General features: G+C 34.6%; 1 protein-coding gene across 8 annotated transcripts in view; it reads left to right on the top strand.

Annotated features, from left to right (window-relative positions):
* The window catches only part of TRAK2 (trafficking kinesin protein 2), a 56,228-nt gene that overhangs the window by 5,410 nt on the left and 26,417 nt on the right, over positions 1-24,401 (top strand). For 3 of the 8 annotated variants that reach the window (XM_079130574.1, XM_079130576.1, XM_079130578.1), the window contains 2 exons: positions 13,505-13,794; positions 21,681-21,875. In XM_079130574.1, the coding sequence (XP_078986700.1) occupies positions 13,704-13,794; positions 21,681-21,875 (286 nt within the window). In that variant the 5' untranslated portion in view covers positions 13,505-13,703. Of the gene's footprint in view, positions 1-3,229; positions 3,330-13,504; positions 13,795-14,066; positions 14,159-21,680; positions 21,876-24,401 lie in introns of all 8 variants that reach the window. The other 5 variants (XM_079130577.1, XM_079130575.1, XM_079130580.1 and 2 more) reach the window with 4 other exon arrangements.

The raw sequence follows: 24,401 nt of genomic DNA, 5'->3' as shown, positions 1-24,401 counted from the left end.
GCCTAATTTAAGAATGTTACACTATTTTGTGTAACAGTGTACTTGATGAATTATATGTGTTATTGGTGAAAGTATCCACCCACCAATTTAGTTATTAGTTCATTTCAATAATTATTTATTCAGTTGCTTGATCTTGTGCCATTGTATTTGCATTCTGATCAGGAAGGAGAAGGAAAGGGAGGAGTTGGCACCTTCCCTTTTCTTTTAAGAGGACTTCCAGGAAATAAATTATAATGCTATGAAAGATACAAATAAGATGCTTTGTTATAGAACAAAGGTGGGCAGGGGAGACTACATTAGATCAGGTGAACTGGTAACTTCTCTCCAAGCATGACTTTTAAGCTGAGACTTGAAGGATTAAAAGTAGTTATCATACAAAGAACAAGCGGGAATAGTATTTTAGGTATGATAAATGACAGTTACAGAGGCCCATAGAAAGGAGAGAACAGGAGAAGGAGGTGAAAAGAAGTGACAAAAGGAAACTCAGTGACTTAGGATGACCCAGGAGGAGAGTGTTGCAAGAAGGTGAGGGAAGGGGAACAGGCAGGGTCCAGGCCAGGCCAGACCTTATAAGACTGTGACTAAAGGTGTGACTTTTATTCTAGGTATCATGAGAACTTTTTTTTTTTTTTTAAAGAAGGAGTTTAGTTTTAAAAACATGATTCTTGCGGCCTTATAGAGAAGGAAGAGGAGTAAGAAATTTAAGCATGAAGTTCTGTTACAAGGTTGGTTTGTAAACTGAGAGAAGATGGTTCCTTGAACTCAGATGCGGGTAGAGAAGGTGGAGAAGAGTGGGTAGATTTGAGGTATACAATGGTAGTTGTACAAGATTTATTAATGGATTGGCTGTGGCAGGGTGAGGAAGGGAGGAATCTAGCATTCAGTGAATCCTAAATAACCTGTGGGAAATTTGAGTGGAGCTCAGGAAGCAGTCTGAAGAACCATTTGGAGAGTTGTTAACCAACTCACCAGTGTAATCCATGGTGGTAGTTGGCTGACACAAAGGTAAATGAAAAAAAATTAAAAACAAATCCAATAGCAACAAGAACTAAAAGTATAGTCACAATCAAAACTCTGGAAAGTATAAAATTTAAGGATCTAGAAGAGGGTGCTGGGGATCCAGTGAGGGATCTAAGAACAGGCGGGAAGATGTAGGTCCCAGGAGAGCCAAGGAAGGAAACTTGAAGTAGGGAGTCATCAATCAATACTGAACCAGAAATGGCTTAACAACTGGCAAAGTCTTGATAGATTGGTTGGCGGGGACTCTCAGTGGAGGAAGGGAGAGTGACTTCAGGAGAAATCAGGTTATGGGATGAAGTGTATGAATGAGAGATGGGGCAGAAAAAATAAAAACACTCTTTGGAGAAGTTGTGCAAACATCACCTCAGAGGGCAGTTGATAGAGGGCAAACCAAAGTCTTGGGAAAGGGAGACTTTTGTAACTTTTTCTGTTTTTAGTAAAGCAGAAGATTTTGAGCATATTAATAAGCCAAGGAAGATGGTGAAGCTAGTAGAGGACAAGGATAGCCAGTGGAGCACAGTTTAGATAAGGCAGCAGTAGTGACTCATGTTTCATGATTTTTTAACTGGATATGAATATATACATGGTCAAAAAATTGCAAGGCATATGATGAAAAGTCAGTTTCTCCTTTCTGTCTTCTAGGCACCTACTTCCTCTTTTACAACCATTACTAGTTCATACCCCCATCAACTAGTGTGCAAGAGCATGATTGAGACTATGTTTACACTTAATGCTCAGTGTTTGAAGAGGAAGTTAGTTATACATTGTGTGAATTTGTTGGAGGAATGAGAGAAGTGGAGAACAGATGGGAGGTCAGAGAAGAGTGAGAAAGATGTGATATGGAACTGTATCAGAAGAAAAAGGGCATTTAAGAAAGTCGTAGAGGGCATGCCTGTGGTGGGAGGCCTGTGGTTGGTGACTAAGTTTGCTACGGCCTCTTTTCACATGATTTTGTGACCCATCAGGAGAATTTAACTGCTTCTTTATATTTAAAATGCAAGTGAACTTAGAAAATGGACTGCTTAAAAATTTACCGCTTCTATCAAGTAAATGCTGTTTGGAATCCAAGTGACAGAGCTCTGCTCTCTGCTCTTACTGGTTTCTGTCATAGGCATGTCATGTACAGTGCTGGAATTTTCAGGCCAGTGTTATAAATCAAAACAAAGGGAAGTTTGTTGATTAAGAAAGAGCACTCTGTCTGGAGAAAGGAGGAGGAGGAGCCTGGAAACCAATACAATGTCTCTGAGATGGTGCTACTATCCTAAACCATAAAACTTAACAGCTTAAAAAAAAATATTTTCTACCCTTCTCATCTTTCTTAGTTAGTACTAGGCCAAACCTCTGAATTTGCTTTTATTTTCTTTTGAGTCACAAAATTGAAGACTACAAATGAGGCTTATTTTAGCAGTTGTGAATTTTGAAAAGAAGACATTGAATCATTTCTCATTTGATGCAGGCCTTATTTTAAATGCATTTATAATCATCTGCAGATGCTTAGTAGAGAGCATAAAAACACTAATGAAAGCCAAATAAAGGTTCAGTTCTTTTAGCTATTATAAGAAAAGTGGTACTGTGTCATTACTATAAAAATGATAGATTACTCTAACACAACTTACAACTCTCTTTTTGCGCAGCGGGGTACCGGGGATTGAACTCAGGGACACTCGACCACTGAGTCAACTCCCCACCCCTAATTTGTATTTTATTAGAGACAGGTCTCACTGAGTTGCTTAGTGCCTCGCTTTTGCTGAGGCTGGCTTTGAACTCACGCTAACACAACTCTTTTATGTAGAGTTTTTCATAAAGCAAATAGAGTGTTTTCTTCAGAATGTTTAATCTTTGCTTGATTTTGCTCTTTGAGGTAATCATTTAGTTGATCATGAACGAAAAATCTATTAGTAACAAGCTGTTCATTAATTTTCTCTAATTCAGTGTGTTGAATTTTAATCTGGACAGTTAATGTATTACATGTATTGTAGTCTTTTAAATCTGTCAGTGGCTATTAGGTTTTGGACATATAAAAGATATCTTCCTTAAAGGAGCTCAGAGTGTAATGGAGAAATGAAAAGGGAACACATTGTCCTCTGGGATAATCCAAGAAGAGGCTTCATTAAACACTGGTAAAGAACAAAATCACAATGAGAAATTTTAAGATTTCCTAAACCTTTTTTCCATGTTTGTAATGTAATGTATTTGCATGTATCAACAGTGAAATTCTCACAAAAGAAAAGAAGGACCTGTACTTTTCTTGGGAGGTAGTAAAGAAAGAATAGAGTGTATTCAGAGCCAGCCTAAGAAAAAGAACACAGGTGAGAAAAGCACTTGGCAACAGTGCCAAAGGAAGAAAAGAATGCCTGCTCAATCCCTGGTGCTGGAGGGATGAAAGACAGAGGTTCTTGGGAAACCAGCCAGGGGTAGAAAGACAGGTCCTGGGGTTCAGTCTCAAGCAGACACCTTATGGGTTCTCTGATAACCTGGTTATCTGGTTTCTCAGCCCAACATCAGGTTGGAAAGGGGAGAAGCACACTGGCAACACTGAAGTGTGATAGCTGATAGCCTCACAGGAAAAGGAAACAAAATTAGAGTTGGGCTTAAAATCTATAAAAGAAAAAATAAGTGAATTAGGGATCATTTAATATATAGAGAAAGAACTCTTTAAGATCTTATAATCCTGGAGGATATCACCATACATTATTACATACATTATAATAATGGCCTCGAGTCATCAAATTATTTTCATTTTTTTTTATATAAAGACATATTTTTCCTCCTATAGCAGTTTTTTGGACTTTTCCTCGTTATCATGTCTTAACATTAGATGGAAAACATCTTACCGTCAATGTTTTTAAAATAAGAAGACTGTCGAAAGCCAAAAATATATGTATATGTTGAAGACTTGGGGGGTTTACCATAATGCTGTTAATTCCATCTCTAGGGTATGTTTGCAACTACAGTGTAAATGATGGGCTTTATTGGCATACCCCTGCACATACACATACCACTATTACTGAAACCCATGAGAGGCCTAATAGTTTTTTATAGATTGGACTAAGAAGTTCTTCAATTTTCAGATGTTCTTAAGTCTCATGTAGTTTACTTTTTGTCCTGTTAGCGAGTGTAAGAATACAACTAAACCATAGCCTATTTGTTCATTTAACATGATTATTGAATGCCTGTTGTTTACAAGATAGTATGATATAAGTAGACTTAATTTATTGGAATGATTTATTTTGATTTGTATTCCACTTATTACTCAAAACAAGTAACATTTTTTTTCCAATTTATAGTAATGGTCTGTATTTTTGTTGTTGTTGTTGTTGTTGTTGTAATTGTAGAATAACCCATTTAAAGGCAGAATTAAATTCAGATTTGGGGCTGTCTTATTAAAGAGGCAACTGTTGTATATAAAAACACAGATCACTTCTGCGTCATTGTAAATTTACTCAGCTTTGGGACCAGATAGCTCAATTTTAAGAGCAAATATAAACTACTTAACAGAGTTTATTTCCCCCTTTTTAATTTCTTCTTTCTTCAGTAATCAGTATGTGTTTTTTAAAAGTGGAATGGAGAAATAGGATTGTATTAGAATCATCTGAGGCTTTTTTCCAAGCTGCATGTACACTTTCTGTCCCCCACACTCCCAGTATTTTGTCAGGACACCTTAGAGGTTAGAGGTCCCCAACTTTAGAGAAACAAGTTTCATTCCTAGTTTTTAGGCAAGGTAATAAATCTTTAAGCCTTAATATCATTGTCTATAAAATGGTGGCAATAACATCCACTTCATGGGGATGTTGTAAGAATTAAAGAGAATTATGGGCAAAAATCATTTAATGTGATACTAGGCACACAGTAAGTTTTCTATCAGTGTTAACTGTTACTATTAGAAAAGACTAAAATTGGAACAGAAATGCAAGTATATTCATCATTTTCATTTGAAACTCAAAGCTCTTATGCTCATATTATAAATTGTTTACCATTATAAGCTGATTTTAGAAAACTTCTGCAATGTAGTTTCATTTGGTATATTCTCCAGTGAAGTCATGAATTATCTAAAATGCTTTCAGTGTCAGAGAACTAGTTCCTGCTCATGAAAACTCTCATGGTGTAGTGTTATATCCTCCTCAGTTGTGTAGGTCTAGAAACTGAAGTTTTTCCAGTGTACTCAAAGTTGAACAGGCCTGGAGGAGATGTCACACTAAACAAACTCACGAACAAATGATAACTAAGCCAGAATATCTAATCTTAATATACAGTTTAAGTGTCAAATGAATTGTGTAGTTTGGCCCCCATAGAGTTAGTATATTTTTCTCATAGAAAAATCTGTGCTAGAAACCAAGTTGCCAGAAGTTTAGAGGTGAAGGATACTGGAATTAAAGGAATAGCACAATGAGAGAACGGACAGAGCAAGCAGAGTAGCAATTTGTATTCCAAGAGCCATGCTAGCTGGAGTAAGAAAGCCAGGCTGAAGGACCAGGTTGGAAGCTCTTGAAGCAGGCAGGGACAGAGATAGCTTTAAACTAAGACCAGCACAGTAGCCTTGGAGAATAAATTCACAGGAATCAGTGACCGCATGCAAAGCAGGGATTGAGGAGAGGAAAGATGACTTAGATTTATTAACTTGTCAGTGAAGCAGGAAAAAACTAATTTCATGGGAGAAGAAAAAGGAATTCAGTTTAGAATGTAAGGAATTTATGGTACCAATTATAAATTGATATTGAGATTTCCAGTTTAAAGTCTTGACATGCCAGTTGGAACTAAAGATACAACTTGAGGATTGACTATCATGCAGTTGGAAATTAAAGCCTTTGAAGTAGAAGGATTTCTGAGGAGAAAAACAAGAGGATTCATGAGAAAATCCTGAAGAACTGGTAATTACTAGTCATTAAAGGCAGGTCAAGGAAGAGAATTCCTGAATTACCTCAGCTACTTTCTAACTGTATCTTTAAGCTCAGAATCTCATGGTCTCCTGAGTTACAAATAGCCAACAGCTAACCAAAACATTATCTGTTCTTATTCATTTCCTAAATTTCATTTGCAAATCAAAATCATCTAATACATGTCATTTCTTACTCAAAAGTAAGTGTATCTTGAAATCCTGGAGATGATTGTGACAACTGGTTTTGAAAAATGAGTCTTATGTTTAACCATAATATAATTAGAAACTCTCTTGCCTAGGAGAGTTACATTATTAAAATAGTTACATGTCTAAGACATGCAGATAATGCTAGAATAGTTCTTGAATTACATGTGTTTATAAATATGTTTGTAATCACTATTCTTCCATCCTGAACATCACTCACTCCCCTTTTTAAGTTACACCCTGTTCCTGGTCATGTAAGATTACATGTCCTAATGTCAGTGATAATGTTTATTTGAAGAGCAGTATTGCCTACAGTTTTGCTTTTGGCATCTATTACATGGGACCTTCTGCTTATGAAGGCCTTAAGTACTATAATTTTTAAATAACTGAAGGATTTAGGATCATTTTAAGCAACCCAAAGCAATTTACATTTTGACCAAAGTACATTATATGCATGTGTGAAGAAACTCATTATTTTGTATAATTAATATATGCTAATAAATATAATGAAAACCATTTTTTTCTTAATGCTCTTGAAAAATATTATATTCCTTACTGTTATGTGAAAGCACCATTTCAAGGGGTCTTCTTAGCTATTTGATTTGAAGCTGAGTCCTGAGGAAATTACAAATTATGAATTATAAAGTAATACTTTTTTTTCCCTGCATACACCATTTATTGCATCACAGGACAGTCCCACTAGCATTTTAACAGCAGGCAAAGCAACTTTAACCATATCAACAAAGCAGCCATCCAACATACAAAGTACTATGCCAGTGATGGAATGAAAAAAAAATCAGTAATCACAAACAAATTTTATAACCAAATAGAAATCAGCAATCTAGTTCATATTAGCTCTGATTCTCTAAAAGTACTTCCCATTCTTTTCTTCTCCAGTTCTATCTCTACATAGAATTTCACCATATTTTTTCTTTTCCTTGTGCAAAAACTATTACTGCCCCCCAACATTTTTTCTTTTTTAAAAATTTTTTGAATTTTAAAAATTTGTTCTAATTAGCTATGTAGGATAGTAGAATTCATTTATGAATTTTTTGATTGTATATGTTGTAGGATCATATCAGTCATGCAGTCATATATGTACATGAGATAGTAACATCTCTTTCATCTACTGTTCTTCCTACCCCTATACCTCTTCCCCTTCCTTCACTCCCCTGTACCTAATCTACAGTAACTCTATTCTTCCCTAGCACTTCCACTCTTATTGTGAATTAGCATCTGCATATCAGAAAAAAAATTTGGCCTTTGGTATTTTGGGTTTGCCTTATTTCACTTAGCATGATATTCTCCAACTCCATCCATTTACCTGCAAATGCCAGAATTTCATTCTTCTTTAAAGCTGAGTAATATTCCACTGTATACATATATCACATTATCTTTATCCATTCATCTGTTGAAGGACACCTAGGTTGGTTCCATAGTTTAGCTATTGTGAATTGAGCTGCTGATTTTTAAGTCCTTTGGCTATAAACCAAGGAGTGGGATAGCTGGGTTCCATTCCAAGATTTCTGAGGAATCTCCATACTGCTTTCCATAATGGTTGCACCAATTTGCATTCCCACTAGCAATGTATGAATGGACCTTTTTCCCCACATCCTTGCCAGCATTTATTGTTGCTTGTATTCTTGATAATTGCCATTCTCATTGCAGTGAAATGAAATCTTAGAGTTTGGATTTGCCTTTCTCTAATTGCTAGATATGTTGAACATTTTTTTCATATATTTGTTGATAGATTGTATTTCTTCTTCTGTGAAGTGTCTGTTCAGTTCCTTACCCTGTTTATTGATTGGGGTTTTTTTTTTTTTTTTTTTTTTTTTTGGTGTTAAGTTTTTTGAGTTCTTTATATACCCTAGAGATTAATGCTTTAGTAATACTTTTTTTTACTTTACTTTTATTTATTTTTCATTATCTTTTTTAGTAATACTCTTAAGTCTGACAGTATAATTCTATCTATTGTTCAACCTATTTCTTAATCTTCCATAAAGTTTTCTAGGTTTTCCAATAGATAGTTTTCTTTAAACTTAATCTGCTAACTAAATTTTGCCAATCTACATTTAGAGAAAATGCTTTCTGACTTGCTGGAGAAGGATTTATTTGGTCCCAAAAGTATAGTACATAACCCCAGAATCTCTATTATATAAAATGCCTCTGCTTGAGGTGTTTCTGTCATTTTGTGGGGATGGGCAGAGGGGAGAACAGGAAACCCACAAACTCTGTAGTGCCTTTTACTCTGCTTTACTCATTTTTTAAAGACCTCTATTTGACTTTTCCTTTCTTTAACCATTACTTTAATCAAAAGGATCTTATTTTCTGTGTTTAAGAAAAAGACAAAACCAGTCGTATGCACTTGTAGTTCAGCTACTGTGGAGTCTGAGACAATGTTTACTTGAGCCCAGGAATTCAAGGGCAACCTGAGCAACATAGTGAGATCCTGCCTCAATAATAACAAAAAAATATTTAAAACTAAAATAACTGATGATTTTATTAATATCCTGGATCATAATTCTTGGTAGCAACTGCCCTTATAAACTAATATTTTAGTATGTCTGGCACCTAATGTCAGTGAGTGTCCAGATCCTTCAAGAGGTAAATAGTTGACTCAGACTTTCAGTTTCATGTTATGGAGATGCCAAAACCCTCCCTAGGATTTCCTGTGTCCTCCAAGCTGCTGTCATCTCCATGGGATCTCTCTTCCTTCCCTCTTCCTTTCAAGAAAAAGAAAAATGTTATTCCCCTCATCTCAGGCAGAGCAGCTTAGCTGTTATGAAACTATCAGAAATGGTTTTAGCAGAGGATCATTATTAAAATAGAATGCCTACTTAGTCAGAGGTTAATTCAGGTAAAGGTTAGGAGTTCAGCACCTTAAAGGCTAAGCATAGTGAATGAAAGTGCTCTATGGAAACTTATCGAAAACTACAGATGGCACCATAGGTTCCAGGTCCTTTATCTGCAGGCAAAGCTCTGATGTGGATTCCTTAGCTGCCAGAGGTTACTGCCCTTCTGTTGGTGAAGATTGTGGTAAGGAGGGGTTGCCTGCCTCCGCAAATGTTCATTCTAAACAGAAAATGCCCAAAATATATAAGATAGGAGGAAATGCTGAACCCATAAGCCTAAATCTCTCTCATGGTTTTGGATGTTTAAACTGTTGGATTTAGCAGCCTTTTGGAAGCCAGTGTTTGTAAGTAGAGCTGCCTCTGTGCATTTCATATTCTGAAAACCCTAGTGATTGATAAATTGAATGGCAATTAAAAAAAAAAAAAAAGGAGAGACAGATTGCTGGAAGACTAGCTGTGCTGTTCTGTATAATTGCTGGTAGAACAGCTACTGGGATGTAACCAGTGTAGTTTTCTGTGGACTCAGTGCAGCTGGGCTTGGTTCATGGTCTCTGCCTTTGGGATGTCTGCTGTTCCCTAGCTGGGCTGGATTTTGGTGGTGACATCCTTCCACACACATGCCGCCTTGGGTTTTTTTGCCCTCACTCTTAGTACTGAAGCCATGGTGGAGTCTTTATGTGGCTCAATATTTGATTTTTAAATTACTGTGTTTCTTTTTGGTACATTTTGTCTGTGGTGTGTCCAGGTACATTCCCATTAATGGGTCTTTGTCAAAAATCTATTATGTAATATAGGAACATAGTGAATTTATTTTTAAAATTACACATCTTATCTTGGTCTGGGTTTATTTGCCACTGCCCGGGCAGCTGCTACAGAGTTGGTAAGTGGCACTGTTCCTGCTTCTACATGTAGATCAGCAGCCAAAGTAAAAGCCAAATATCGTTTCTAAAATTAAATTTGGAAGTATATTTCCGGTGTCAGTGTTTCATTAAGTCATTATATTTACTGTATTTCCAGACTTTACATTCCCACAAGTTTTTTCTCCTTGGGTTGTTTTATCCCTTTCCTTGTTTTGACCAGAATATCCTGTTTTAAGGAAGTAGCAAGATTTTTTTTAAGGCACAGGGCCTACATTTAGGCATTCACTGTTGACCATTTAGTTCCATGACTGAGCTAAACTAAGTAATTAGCCATGTTTTGTCTACCAGCAATGTTTAGATCAATGACCTGTTTTGGTTTGTCTTTTTGTCTCTTATTAAAATAAGTTATTCAATTACTTTTTTCCCCCTCCTATATGTTCTCGAATTAGAGACCTGCTTTTTTGTTAAGTAACATGTGCTTGATTTTTTTTTTAAACAAAAGCAGTTGTTTCTAAAAAGATTGAATTAAGATCCAGCAGAGAAAGTAGGTGGTTCTCAAAGAAGTACTGAGAATATGTGTATCTAAACTAGGAAAGGCACTGAAAATGTGTTGTTTGTGCTTGTCAAAATTTAGTTTCTACCAAGTTCGGAACTCTGACTGTGCTTTCTGTTTATTTGTACATCTAAGAGACTGAAAGAAAATAATTGCCCTAAACTTAACATAGTTTGTCAGAGGGCAGGAAGTAAATGTGACTTCTTGACTTCTTATGTTGAGAGAAGATGCCATCAAGCTATCAGTGATAGACTTTCCATTGCACCCAACGTTGTGTAAGGTACAATAATAGTAATGATAATGATAATAAGAATGTTCTTTGGTGATAGAAATAACTAATACTTATATAGCATTTACTTTATATTGTGGCATTATTCCAAGACCTATGTGTGTATTAACTCATGTAATTCTCCCAATAATACCCTGAGACTGATACTACTTTTTCTTCCTCATAACTCATTTAATCCCCATTACATCACCATAAATTATAAGTGGTGGCTCTGCAATTCAGACTTAGGTACTGTAGCTGAAGAATTCATGTTTTTAACCATGGTAGGCTGAACAGTGGCCCCTCAAAAGTATCCAGACCCGACTCCCTAGAACCTGTGAATGTTACAGTAGGCAAAAAGGATTTTGCAGACATGCCTAAATAAAGATCTTGAGATGGATTATCCTGGATTATCCTGTTGGGCCTTCAACATAATTACAGGTGTCCTTATAAGAAGGAGACAAAGGGATATTTGGGTAGCAAAAGGCAGCAGTGGGACAATGGAATCGGAGAAGGAGATTTGAAGATGCTGTACTGCTGGCTTTGAAGATGGTGGAGAAGGCCCTGAACCAAGGAGTATAGCTGTAGAGGGTAGAAGAGGCAAAGAATGGGTTTTCCCTTGGGGCCTCCAGCAGGAGAGAACGCTGCTCTGCCAACACCTTGGTATTGGTCCAATGAAACAGTTTCGTCCTTCTGACCTCCAGAACTGTAAGATAATACCGGGGTGGGTGGTGTTGAGCCACTAAGTTTGCAGAAATTGTTTTAGCAGCTGTAGAAACTAATATAGCCACCATGTTTATGGAGAAAGTTAAGACTTTCTCTTAAAAGCATACCTTCTTCAGAATATCAAAGGAATAAACTTTGGTAATAATACCCTCAGTATTCCCAGTTTTATGACACTGTTACTATATTCCTAAATTACTTTATTCCTTTATTACCTGAGTAATCTCTTCTGTGCTCCTTGTTACTTTTTTCCCAGGAGCACAAAGAGATTACTCAGATTATCTTCAAATGCATCTGTTCTATACTTGAACAGAAACCTAAGAAATATTAGGTAGAAAACATCTCCTCATGCCCAAGCTGTAGTAGAGAAAAGTCGAAAGGAATGAGTGTCTCCTGAGTATTAGGTACCAAGCAGGGAAATTTTTTTTTTTTTTAATTTAATCCTCATGTCTGGTCTTTCTTATAAGGGTATTTAATACCCCCATCTTGGCAATGAAGAATAAGACTCAGAAATGGCAAATTATGTGCTAAAGGTAAGAAAAGCAGTAAATGAGATTAAAATTCAGACTTGAATAATGTCGAGGTGCATACATGTACTATACTTACTGCTGCTACTCCAAATTGAGTGTACTGAGTTCAGATTTAGACCAGGGCATGTTCTAAGGAGTCATCAGGAGGAACATTCCATTTTCAGATCCCTGACCTTCTGCATGGTGTGCAGGCTGCCCAGGTTCCTGGATTGTCCTGGATGACATTCTCCTTGCATGACTCTTGAGGTGGACTTAGTTCTGTGTTCAACTTGGTTTTCTCTATTCTTGTATATAAGAATTCAAACCAAACAATTAACAAAACATCCAGCGCTAATTACAAAGCAGTGCTTTAGAGCAAAGTTCTGGAATCCATTGTCAAAACTCATATGCAATTTTTTGTGTTTTTTTGTGTGATATACAAATACAAAAATTTGAAGTTAAAAAAATAGAAATGGTAATGAGATTAAACCAGCTAGTTTGTAACTAACCGGTGAACAGAAGATCTCAAGGTTATTGTTAGATTTTCACTGTGGTCTTTGATTAAAATGTGATTAAAAGAATCACAGTTCTTTTTAAAAATCAGCTTAAATCAGACCAGTGTGAGAGATCATTTGCTTTTATTCTTTCCCTTTTCATCCTCTTCCTCCTCCCTCCTTTTCACTTTCTTCTTTCTGCGCTCTCCCCCCCTCTTCCCTTTTCACAAGCAAATCTGTAACATTACTTTTTAAAAAATGTTTTCTTAGAAATTGAAAATAACTTTTTCTTCTAACACCTGGTCAGTACAAGACAGGTTGCTGCTAAACATCCTTTAGTGCACACCATGTGCCACCCAAATGACCCAAGATGACAATAGTGGGCAGGGTTGAGAAACCTGATTTGTGTTATTCCATTTCATCTCTTTCATTGGTTTGTTATAATTCTTGAGTTATTTCATTGTTTACTTTGAGGTTTATAGAATACCTCTTTAATTTATCATAGTCTACCTCCCTCTTTAATTTATAATGGTCTGCCTTCAAATAGTATTTTACTATTTGACATGTAGTATAAAAGCCTAATAGCAGGATGCCCCTGTTTTTCCTTCCTGGCCTCTGTACTAGTGTACTACATTTTATTTCTATATACGTTCTAGTTCCTACACTATGATATTTTTATAGACCTTTAAACAGTTGATTTCCTTTAAAAATAATGTAAATAGCTATATTGAAAAATAATTAACATACATCAAATTACTTGTTTTAGGTATGCAATTTGATCACATTTCACACAAAAGCACACACACTTAGTCATTACCACCATCAAAATAATAACATATTCATCATCCCCCAGACTTTTTCTCCTGCCCTTTAGTAATTCCTCCCCCAATTCAGGCAGCTGCTGATCTATTTTCTGTCACTGTAGATAAGTTTATTTTTTTCTAGAATTTTTATTTAAATGAAGTTATAAACCATATACTTTTTTCATCTTGACTTTTTCCAGCATAATTCCTTTGACACTTATGCATGTTGTTATGTATATCATTAGAAAACTATTTTTAATTGACAGACTTGCCAGGTAATTAGATTACTGTTTATTAAAGAACATGCTGAATTCTAATCATGTGATCTGTTCTTTGTTTTAGGTCATGACTGTCCAAGCGATGATAATCACATGAGAGCATTCATTGCTGCAGATGCCATTTGACTCATCAGAGAAAATCTGTTCAAAAGAAAACATCCCTATGACTACATCTATTTCTTTATTAAATGGCTTGATGGATTTCCTTTACCCTGATTCATACCAAAGCTGTCCTTTTCAACCAAAGCAAGAAAGGGTCCTGCATGAGTCAATCCCAGAATGCCATTTTTACATCACCAACAGGTGAAGAGAACCTCATGAGTAGCAATCACAGAGACTCGGAGAGCATCACTGGTAAGTCCAGTTTGATAATACTGAAGTGCTATTGCTTATAGGATAATATGCAAACACCTAAATCTGCCCTATATGACCTGCCATGTTGAAACCTCAGCTTCCCTCCAGCCTGGTCTCCTTGGACTGAATTAATCTCTCCATGCCCTGGTCACCTTTTGCATTATCAAAAGCTCCCTTGTATGCTGTTCCTCGTCTGTGTCTGACTTCCATATGCCCTCTGATCCACTAGTGAGCAGAGACTGCATTGCACCAATCTTCTTATCTCACCACAGGGTGAAAACAGGATTACCTGTGTGTTTTGTACTCTGACAACAGTGCCTAGCACATGAGAAGCTCTCGGGACCTACAGGATATACAAACATAGGTACAGGACCTTAACGTCTCATCTGCAATGCTAAATTTAAAACAAAACAAAACAAAACAAAAACTCGGAAAATTCAAAAGTTTTTTCCAAACTTTGGTTCTAAAATTTATTTACTCTGGTTTGTGTGGCCTCTTCTAGATTTATCTGAGAATATTCATGTTTACTAAAGATGTTTTGATATATTAAATATGGGATACAGCTAGAAAACCAGATGGGAATGTTATATAAAACACAGTGCCACTTTTCTAAAAATCAAAAAAATCCCAAATGCTGACACCCATCCAAACCTAAAGCTGTGTTTTGTTTGTTTGTTTGTTTGTTTTTAATTCAGCTATATTGCTGCACTAGCTACGGGAGGCTGAAGCAGGAAGATTGCAAATTTGAGGCCAGCCTGGGCAACTTAGTAAGACTTTATCTCAAAATAAAAAATAAAAGGGCTGGGAATATAGCTCAGTAGTACAGAGCCCCTGGGTTTAATCCCCAGTACTGTGTTTAAAAAAAATAAAATAAAAATCAGCTTTATTGAACCATCTTTATTAAGATAAAATAAATATCCCATTTAAAATAAATACCCATTTATTAAATAAATACCCATTTTAAGTGTACAGTTTGAGTTTTAGCAAATATTTACACTCATATAACTACCAGTATAATCCAAGTTTTAGAACTTTTTATCTTTCTACAGAAGTTTCCTTGTAACTAAATCTCCTCACTCCTTACTTCTAGCTCCAGGCATAATAAATCTGCTTTTGCCACTATAGATTAAATTTGCTTATTCTAGAATTACAGATAAGTTAAAATGTTTGTGCTGGCTTTTTTTGTGCTACAACATGTTTTTGAGATTAATCCACTTGTGTTAAGCATGGTAGTTCATTCAATTTTACTGTGAGGTTGCAACATCTCTGTTATGGCAGAAAAGCAACCATAGGTAATACATAAAAGAATGAGTGTAATTGTGTTCCAGTGAAATTTGATTTATAAAGCCAGGCAGAGGCAACAAGCTGGAGTTGGCCTGTGGGCTACAGATTGCTCCACATCATCAGTAAGGTCAGTGCTTTTGTTTTTCAGTCATTCTAGTAGATGTGTACCTGCTTCTCTTGGTGGTATTATTTTATATATTCTTAATGTCTAGTGATGTTTAACATCTTTTCATGTGTTTATTGTCCATTTCTGGATCTCATTTTGAATTTCTATGCAAGTCATTTGCCTGTTTGTTTTGTTTTGTTTTGCAGTGCTAGGGATCGCACCCAGGGCCTTGTGCTTGCAAGGCAAGCACTCTACCAACTGAGCTATATCCCCAACCCTGCCTGTTTTCTTTTTTTTAATGTTTTATTATTGAATTGTAAGTATTGAATTATAAGTGTTTCTTACATATTCTTTGTTAAATAAATGAATTACAAATATTTTCTCTAACTAGCTTCCTTTCCTCTTATTAATGATGTCTTTTGGAAAGCAGAAATTTTAAATTTTGATGTAGTTTATTTGAGCAATTTTTGCTTCAGTTCATTTTCTTTTTTTCTTTTTTCTTTTTTTTGCTGCGGTGCTGGGGATTGAACCCAGGGCCTTGCGCTTGCGAGGCATAACAGTTCACTTTCATTTCTGAGAAATCTTTGAATATCTGAAAAATCACTAAGATTTTTGTCCTATTTTTTCTTAAAGGTTTTGTAGTTTTTGATTCTACATTTAGCTCAGTGGTCCATTTTATAGTTATTTTTGTTTGTCTGTTTTGGTACCAGGGTGCTAAACCACTGAGCCACATCCCCATCCCTTTTTGTTTTATACTTTGAGATAGTCTTGCTAAATTTCTTAGGGCCTCCCATAAGTTGCTGAGGCTGGTCTCAAACTTGAGACCTCTGGCCTCAGCTTTCTGAGCTGCTAGGATTATAGGCATGTGTCACCATGCCTGGCTATAGTTAATTTTAAGTATAGAATGAAGTTAGGGTCCAGGTTTGTGTGTGTGTGTGTGTGTGTGTGTATTTTTCTAGTCAAATATTTAATTGTTCCCGTACCATTTATTGAAAATGCTATCTTTAAACTTATTAAATTACCTTGGTAATTCCATTGCAGGTCACTTAGTTCATGTATATGTGTGTCTGTTTCTGGACTCTACTGCATTCCTTTAAATATCAAGTCTTTGTTTACAGAAATACCACATTGTCTTGATACTCTAACTAGTAAATCTTGAAATCAGGTAATATAAATCCTCTAGCTTTCTTTTTCAAAAATTATTTTGACCATCTAAGATCTTTTACAAGATACAGCTTGTTAAAAAGGAGTGTTGAAATTTTGAATGAAATTACATAGATTATTCTATTGAGTATTGACATCTGAAGAATTTTGGGCCTTCCAGTCCATGAATTTGTTATATTTCTTCATTTATTTAAGTTTTCTTTAATTTCTCTTAATAGTATTTTGTAGTTTTTGTTGGTCGGGTCTTACATTTTGTAAAATTTAATCTTACATATTTTTGTTTTTAAAGGACCTTATTTCTTTAATATTTCCCTCAATATAGGAATGAAATTTTTTTTATATCAACTTTGTATTCTGCAAATGCCTATATTTCTTATTAGTTTTAGTAACTTTCTTGTAGATTCCTTTGTAATTTCTAAGATACCGTCATATCATCTGCAGCTGGAGACAGTTTTACATATTACTTTTCGATCTGGATGCCTTTTTATTTTTTTCTTGCCCCATTGACTAGGACAGAATCTCAGTACATTGTTGAATAAAAGTGGTAAGAACAGATATTCTTGCCATATTTTGAGAAAAATTAGTCTTTCACCCATTTTGTCTGAAGAATTCCCTTTATCAATTTGGGTTGTCCTCATCTAAAATGAGAGATAAAAATAATAAATAATAAAGTATGATAAAAATTAATAAAATTACTTAAATGAATAAAATGAAAAAATTTTTTTTTCTTTTCACATATTGCTAGATTGATTTACTAATGTTTTGTTAGAGTGTGTGTGTGTTAGTGTGTGTGTCCTAATTCCATCAATGGGGACTGTGGGTTTGTGCTTTTTTTTTTTGCAATGCATTTGCTTGATTTTCTTGTGAAGTATTCTCCCCTCTGTATTTGGAAAAAGATTGTGTAAAATTGATATTGTATTTTTGCATATTTTAACTTTTAACTCTTATGATTCTTCCCATTTAAAGGACACTTCATACAGATAACTTAGTTGAATTGTTATCTTTTTTATTTTTAACCCAGTCTCTGCTTCCTAATTGGAACATTTAGACCATTTATTTTTAATGTAATTATTAATTTAGTTAAGTGTACTGTGCTCCAGTTTGTTTTCTATTTGTTCTTCCTTTTTCCTCATTTTTAAAAATTGAGTATTCTTTTTAGGATTCTGTTCTAATTCCACTGTTGGTTTAGTAGCTGTATCTTCTGTTTGTTTGAATAGTTGCTCTAAGTTGCAATATGTATTTTAATTTATCATAACCTATCTTCAAATAACACTCTTCTATTTCATTAAGTAGTATCCTTAAAATAATATTCTTTCATTTTCCCCTACCATTCTATGTATTATTGCCATGCCATGCCTTTTACATCTACATGTTATACATATAATACATTTATTATTTTCTTCATAAACTTTAATTATAAATTATGAGACCAAGAGGCTTATTACCCACATATTTACCATTTCTATCACTTTTTATTTCTTGCTTATCTGAAAAAAAAAGAAAAGAAAATCTCACCTTTTTAGAAAGAATTTTTATGGGTAAATAATTCTAAGTTGACTTTTTCTTTGCATACTTTTGTGATGATGTTCCATTGTTATGTACCTTGCATTGCTTCCAGTGAAGTGTCAGTTCATTCTTTGTTCCCTTAATGTAATATATCCCTTTTCTCTGCTTTTAAGATTTTCTCTTTATCACTGGTTTTTAGCAATTTGGTTTAGTGTGGTTTTCCTTGTGTTTATCCTGCTTGAAGTTGTTGAGTTTCTTTGACCTATAGATTTATAGTCTTAATTAAATTTGGGCTATTCTTCCAGTATTTTTTGGTTCTTACCTCTCTCCTCCTCTTCTCTGACTCTGGTTGCATGTTTATTTGGTATTATGAAGCAATCACTGATGTTCTTTTTCCCCCCACCCCCCAATCTTTTTTACTCTATGCTTCACTTTGGATAATTTCCATTGCTATGCTTTCAGGTTTTCCTGTTCTTCTCTTCTGGAGAATATCTAATTGGTTAATCTTATCCAGTGAATTTTTCATTTTTGAGATAGTACTTTAGTTTTATCCTGTTTATAGATATATCCAGTTTATGGATATATCTTCTGTTTCTTGTTTAAGTGCTTTTTTTTTCTTTTAAATCTTTGAGCACTTTAATTAATAATTGTTTCAGTGTTGCTTGCTAACTCCGTCATCTCTGTCATTAGCGAGTGTTTCTCTTGCCTCATTTTTCTTCTTATTATTATGGACTTAAATTAGTTTATTCTTTGTATATCTGGGAATTTTTTATGAGATGCTGAGTATTATAACTGTTAAATTGTTAGCTCTTTGGATTTTGTTGTCTTCCTTGGAAGACTTAAAATTTGTTTTGGGCAGATTATTTGCTGATAAGTTTGATGTTTTTATGGCTTGTTCTTTTTCTAGTATATATATTTTTAGTTGTAGATAGACAAAATACCTTTATTTTATTTATTTATCTTTATGTGGTACTGAGGATCAAACCCAGGGCTTCACACATGCACTCTACCACTGAGCTACAACCCCAGCCCTATGTACCTTGTTTTAAATGTTTGTTATGTGGATCTCTGGACCACATTCTAGTATTCTTTATTCTAGTATTAATTTACTTCTACTACCAGCAGGCGTGGCCCTTCTGAAATCTTTATTCATTACCTAAAGTATTCCATGAGGTTTTTTATACTGGCTAGATGAAATTTAAACTCTCTTAGCATTATGTAGGAGAGTGATAAATGATGTGGAGAGTAATTTGAATGCAATGCATGCAGACCAGTTTTGAGGCCATATTTAAGAGAAACAAAAGAAAATCCTGAACCTCAATGGAAGCAATGTGGCTGGAAAGAAGTAGGCTTATTGTGAGAGATGTTTGGAGGATTAAATGGTAAAGAGGGCATTGCCAGGTCTGTTACAAACAGAATAATAATAAAATAGTACATTAGAAATATGCAAGCAAGTAGGAGGGAGCTAGGCTGAAGAATTTTTAACTGAATTTACTAAGCCTGGTTTGTGCATTCATTTATTAAATTACTTTTTTAGAAGTAGGAAATTGGTGACCTTGAATTTTTAGAGAATTTCATTAACACGTATTAAAATAAAATCCCTGAATTTTAGCAGAATCATAATTAAAGTTTAAATGAACCTCATCTTTTTCTTTGTGGTTATGAAGCCACTGCTTATTTTTCTGGGTGAATAAGGATGCTGGATATTGGATATTATCCTGGGTGATAAGGATGCTGGTCTCATTGTATTTGACTCATTAAATTGTAATTGGTAAGTTCAGGTCAAGTAGTATAAGTTTATTCTTTTAAGGTTTGTGTTCTTAAATACTTTGTTGGGGTTTTTTTCCTCCCCAGATAGGGCATGTTCCTTTGTACCACCCACAAAGGAAATATCAGATCCTTAAAAGTAAGAAGGAAAATATCACATCCTGTATTTTCTCTATTTTAAACCCTAGTATTTTAAACATCTTTCTTTTTTATATCAATGGCTAAATTTGGGAGTTGTTAAATGATGGGTAGTCTTGAGACCAGGAAGTCAGGAGCAGATGCAAAAAGAAGAAAATCCTAACTATGTTCAGGGACAATGTGCCTGTTAGAGAATAATGATATGAATGGTATTCAGTGAGTACCTACTATGTGCTAAGTATTACCCTGGGTACCTTAATTGTTATTTTATTTACTTCTAACTGCTGCATATGGGAAATGATCTCTTTATTTTACAAATGGGGGAAATTAAGGTTCAGAAAGAGTAAATCATATGTTTAACATTCCATAACTAATAAGTGGAGAAGTCAGATTTAGGAACTAGATTTGATGCCAAATTCCATGTTCTTTATAGTACTAAGAATGAAAAACAAATCAGGCTAGGCACCTGAAGGAATTAGGAAGTACATGGAAATAATGTGGGATGGTAGAGAAATGATGTGTGTGACCTTGCCTTCTAGGACCAGTGGTTTGCCTTTGTCCTATAAGTAAATGAGAGGTAGCAATAAGAGGTGACCTGTGGTGGAGTGGGCATAGTGCTGGATAGGAAATTGAGATACAAATCCAGTGGTCCTCAGCAAGTCACCTATCTTAAAGTCTTAATTTCTTTTATGTAGGAGGCAATATTGAATGATTTCTGAAGTGCCTTCCACCACTGATTTTCTGTAATTATTTAGATGTTATGGGAATCTTTGCCTTGATTTGATCTCCAGGTGTAAAATACTCAGTAGCAAAACAATAATAAAAATAACTAACATTTAGAGAATGCTTCCATGATGTGTCAGGTATTGAACCTAGTATAAGTTTTTTTCATGCATTTATCTCAATTCATAGAGCAGCCATAGAAGTATCAGATACTGTCACCATCTCCATTTTATAGAATAAGAGGCTGAGGCTCAGAGGTTAAGTAAGCTACCTAGTATTATATTGTGGTACATGCAGAGACAGGACTCAAACTCAGGACTATCTGACTTACAAGTTGATGTTCTTTTTCTCTATATCATACTATTATATTATGTGAAGGCTAGAAAAGTTTTTTTAGGAATAAACTTTTTTTTCCCCTTCTCTTTTAAATTTCCTTCTTGTCAAGTAGTTAAAGCTTTTAGTGTATTATATCTTTAAAATTAAAAAAATGATTAAAATGTCAAATGTACTAAATGTAATTTTTTTTAGATTTTGAAGATTCATTCTATGAATCACTTTATATACTTTATTAAAGAAACTATAATTAATCCCTTTTGAACTGGCTATTTTTCACTGGTTGTTTTGTGTTGCTCCTTCCCACCCCACCACCCAGCATATAAGTTAAGGTCAGATCTCTTAAAAACAGTGTTAAATAGATCCATAGGGAGGAAATAAGAAAATTGTTCCAATTCATTTAAAATTTTAAGAACATAGTTATTATAGTCACTAAACAATATATTTTAGATAATGTGTAATTAAATTTTTCTGGTATCATTTTTACTTTAGAAGTTCTCTTTTTAAATAAATCTTGAGGTGGCCAGGGTCTGAAACATGGTGGAATGAGACAGACATCATTACCCTATGTACATGTATGATTACACGAATGGTATGAATCTACATTGGGCACAATCATAGAAATGAAATGATGTACCCCATTTGTGTACAATGAATCAAAATGCAGTCTGTAAAAATAAAAAAAAAAATCTTGAGAAAGACTAACTGTAGTACTAGAACATGTTAATAAAAATCTGTGGAGAAGTGATCTTGTCTGATGTCTCTTTGGTTTCCTACTTTTGAAAAACTATTTTCATCAATTTTTTTTCTTTAGTATAAGAAACTGAAATGTACTGGATTCATTTACATGGACTCTCCTCTTTAGATGTCTGCTCCAATGAGGATCTCCCTGAAGTTGAGCTGGTGAATCTGCTAGAGGAACAGTTACCACAGTATAAGCTAAGAGTAGACTCTCTCTTTCTGTATGAAAATCAGGACTGGACACAGTCACCGCAGCAGCAGCAGCATGCATCTGATGCCCTCTCTCCAGTCCTTGCTGAGGAGACTTTCCGTTACATGAGTGAGTATTTTTTGTTGTTGTTGTTGTTTTGACCTATTTAGAATATGTACAGGACTGGAGGGAAAGAGGGAGATCATGAACTGAAATCAATTCCCATGCATGTATGAGTTTGTGAGAATGAACCCAGCCACTATGTATAACTATAAAGCTCTAATTAAAAAATGGGAAAAGAAAAATCGTCTGTCCATGGAAATGAAGATCATGGGTATCTTGGTATTGGCTTTTGAAACATTTTGACATTTAGTAGCCATTGCTTTGTGTATACCTGCTTTAATTCTGACTGATTTAAAAAAATATATTTTTAGTTGTAGATGGACAAATACCTTTATTTATGTATCTTTATGTTGTGCTGAGGTTTGGACCCAGTGATTCACACACATACTAGGCAAGCACTCCACCACCGAGCTACAACCCCAGCCCAATTCTGACTAATTTAATAGAAAGGTTATCATCCTTTTGATGCCAAATGGCCATGCTTAGATTTTTGTTTCTTCCGTATTGTACTTGATACCTTCCTCAGACTGAGTAGAAAAGAGAACTTAATAAAAAAAAAAAAAGTAGTGAAATTTTTGAAAATTTTAATATCCCTGTGTGTCTGTCAACATTTATTATCCCAATAGTGTGCCATTAGCTTTTTTTACTCTTCCTTTTGTTAAACGCAATCACAGAAATTCTGTCAGTCTTAAGGAGCACAGTTCTTAGATACTTAAGTAATTCAATCAAGCCAAGGAGAAATATAGGTACTGCTATATAGTAAGCTTCTTTATTTTCTTAAGGATCTAAAGAGAGGCTAAGCCTAATTTGTTCTGAAAATAGTTCTGTTTTATATCAAGCTGGCAGAAATGACAGAATTAAATAGAGGGGTTTTTAAACTTTGAAGTATGAAGAACTCTTTCCACTTGTTCTTATCCCAAAATTCTACATTAAGGCTAGACATTTTTCTTTTTTTTTTTTTCCATTTACTTCATTCAGTATAAAAATGTTGTGTGCCTAGTAGCTGTTAGAATTTAGAAGAAAAGTCTAAGTTCATTATTGATGTGTTTGTAAACTTCTTTTAATTTGAATCAAATATAAGATTACATCAGGTGCTAGACATTTTTCCCAATGAGTGCTTCAGTATTTTTAATGGAAGATTGTTGCTGGAGAATAATTGTTGTGAAATGTTCAATTCCATAGTAATCATTAACTTGTTTTTAGCAGTAGTTTCCTAGAACCAGACAGTTTCTTACTTACTTCTTATAGAACTTACTGCCCAGGGAGAATAATTATAAACATTGTTTAAACTTGAATTGAAATATCAAGAAGCCCAAATAAAATTGTATTTCTGTCCTTAATATTTCTTTAAGTAACTGAATTAAGTTAAGCTAAGGCTCTCATGGTTTTCTTAAGTTTTTAGTTTGAGAAATTGAGTTTGTCATTATTTTAATAAAATGACGCAAACAGTGCTGTTTATTTTAATGTTCTTTGTCCTTCAGGTCACCAAGGGGAAGGGTGGGCTAAAAAGATGTCTTAGGATCATGTTTTAATGAAGTCTCTTCTAGAATAATTTTAAATAAAAGACTAGAAGTAAAAGGTACAGAAATTCTAAAATACTTTTCAATACTTTCTACAAAATGATCACAGTGTTCAAGAAGCTAGTTTTAAACTTGAGATTCATGGGATTACAGGTCCGTACTTCAAGGTTCTGAAAAAGTATCCTATTCCTTTAGTCTATGGTACTATTTTCACTTCAACAATTTGAAAATTGAACTATAAATGATATACCTAAGATCAAGAAATAAATAGGCTATAATTTTAATTGTCATTAGTACTTTTTTACTGCACTGTAATTTCACTGATTTTAAAGGTATCATTTTGGGGGTTAATAATTCAATCAAATATAAATAAACTTGCAATATAGATTTGTATCCAATGAATGTAAAAGACAAGTGGTTTGTTTTATTTAGCAAAAGTTTGAAAAGTAACATGCAAAGCATTCTTCTACCCTTTCCCAGAGTTTTCTATCCCCCTGAGACTTCAAGATTTATGGCTTTGAATAATTATTGCATACTTTGGCAGGGCATCTAGGGTTCTGCTCCCTGGTGCTGCTTCAACTCCTTATCTGTACTCCCCTCCTGTTACAGTGGGTACTTGTGCTCAATAAAGCGAAATTTTAACAACTAATAAAAAGAGGTGGCCCAGGCAAAGGCACTTTTCCAAAAAAAAAATAAGAGATGTGAGAAGAAAGTAGTGATTTAGTAGGAAGCATTTGGAGTTGGGAGTCTTTGTCACATGAATAAAGGCCTGTGAAGTCACCCAAACCAGAAAAAGATTATTTTCTTAAAATAGAATGCTTGAACCTGGTTTGGTGATACACGCTTGTAATTCCAGTGACTCTGGAGACTGAGGTAGTAGGATCACAAGTTCCAGAGTAGCCTTAGAAACTTAGTGAGACTAAGTTTAGTGAGATTTTTTAGTCTTAAAAAATAAAAAAGACTCAGTGGTAAAGTGCCCCTGGGTTTAATTCCCAGTACCAAAATAAATAAG

This window comes from Sciurus vulgaris, assembly GCF_902686455.1.
Source record: "Sciurus vulgaris genome assembly, chromosome: 3".
Classification (NCBI taxonomy): domain Eukaryota; kingdom Metazoa; phylum Chordata; class Mammalia; order Rodentia; family Sciuridae; genus Sciurus; species Sciurus vulgaris.
This window is presented reverse-complemented; position numbering and strand designations above follow the sequence as displayed.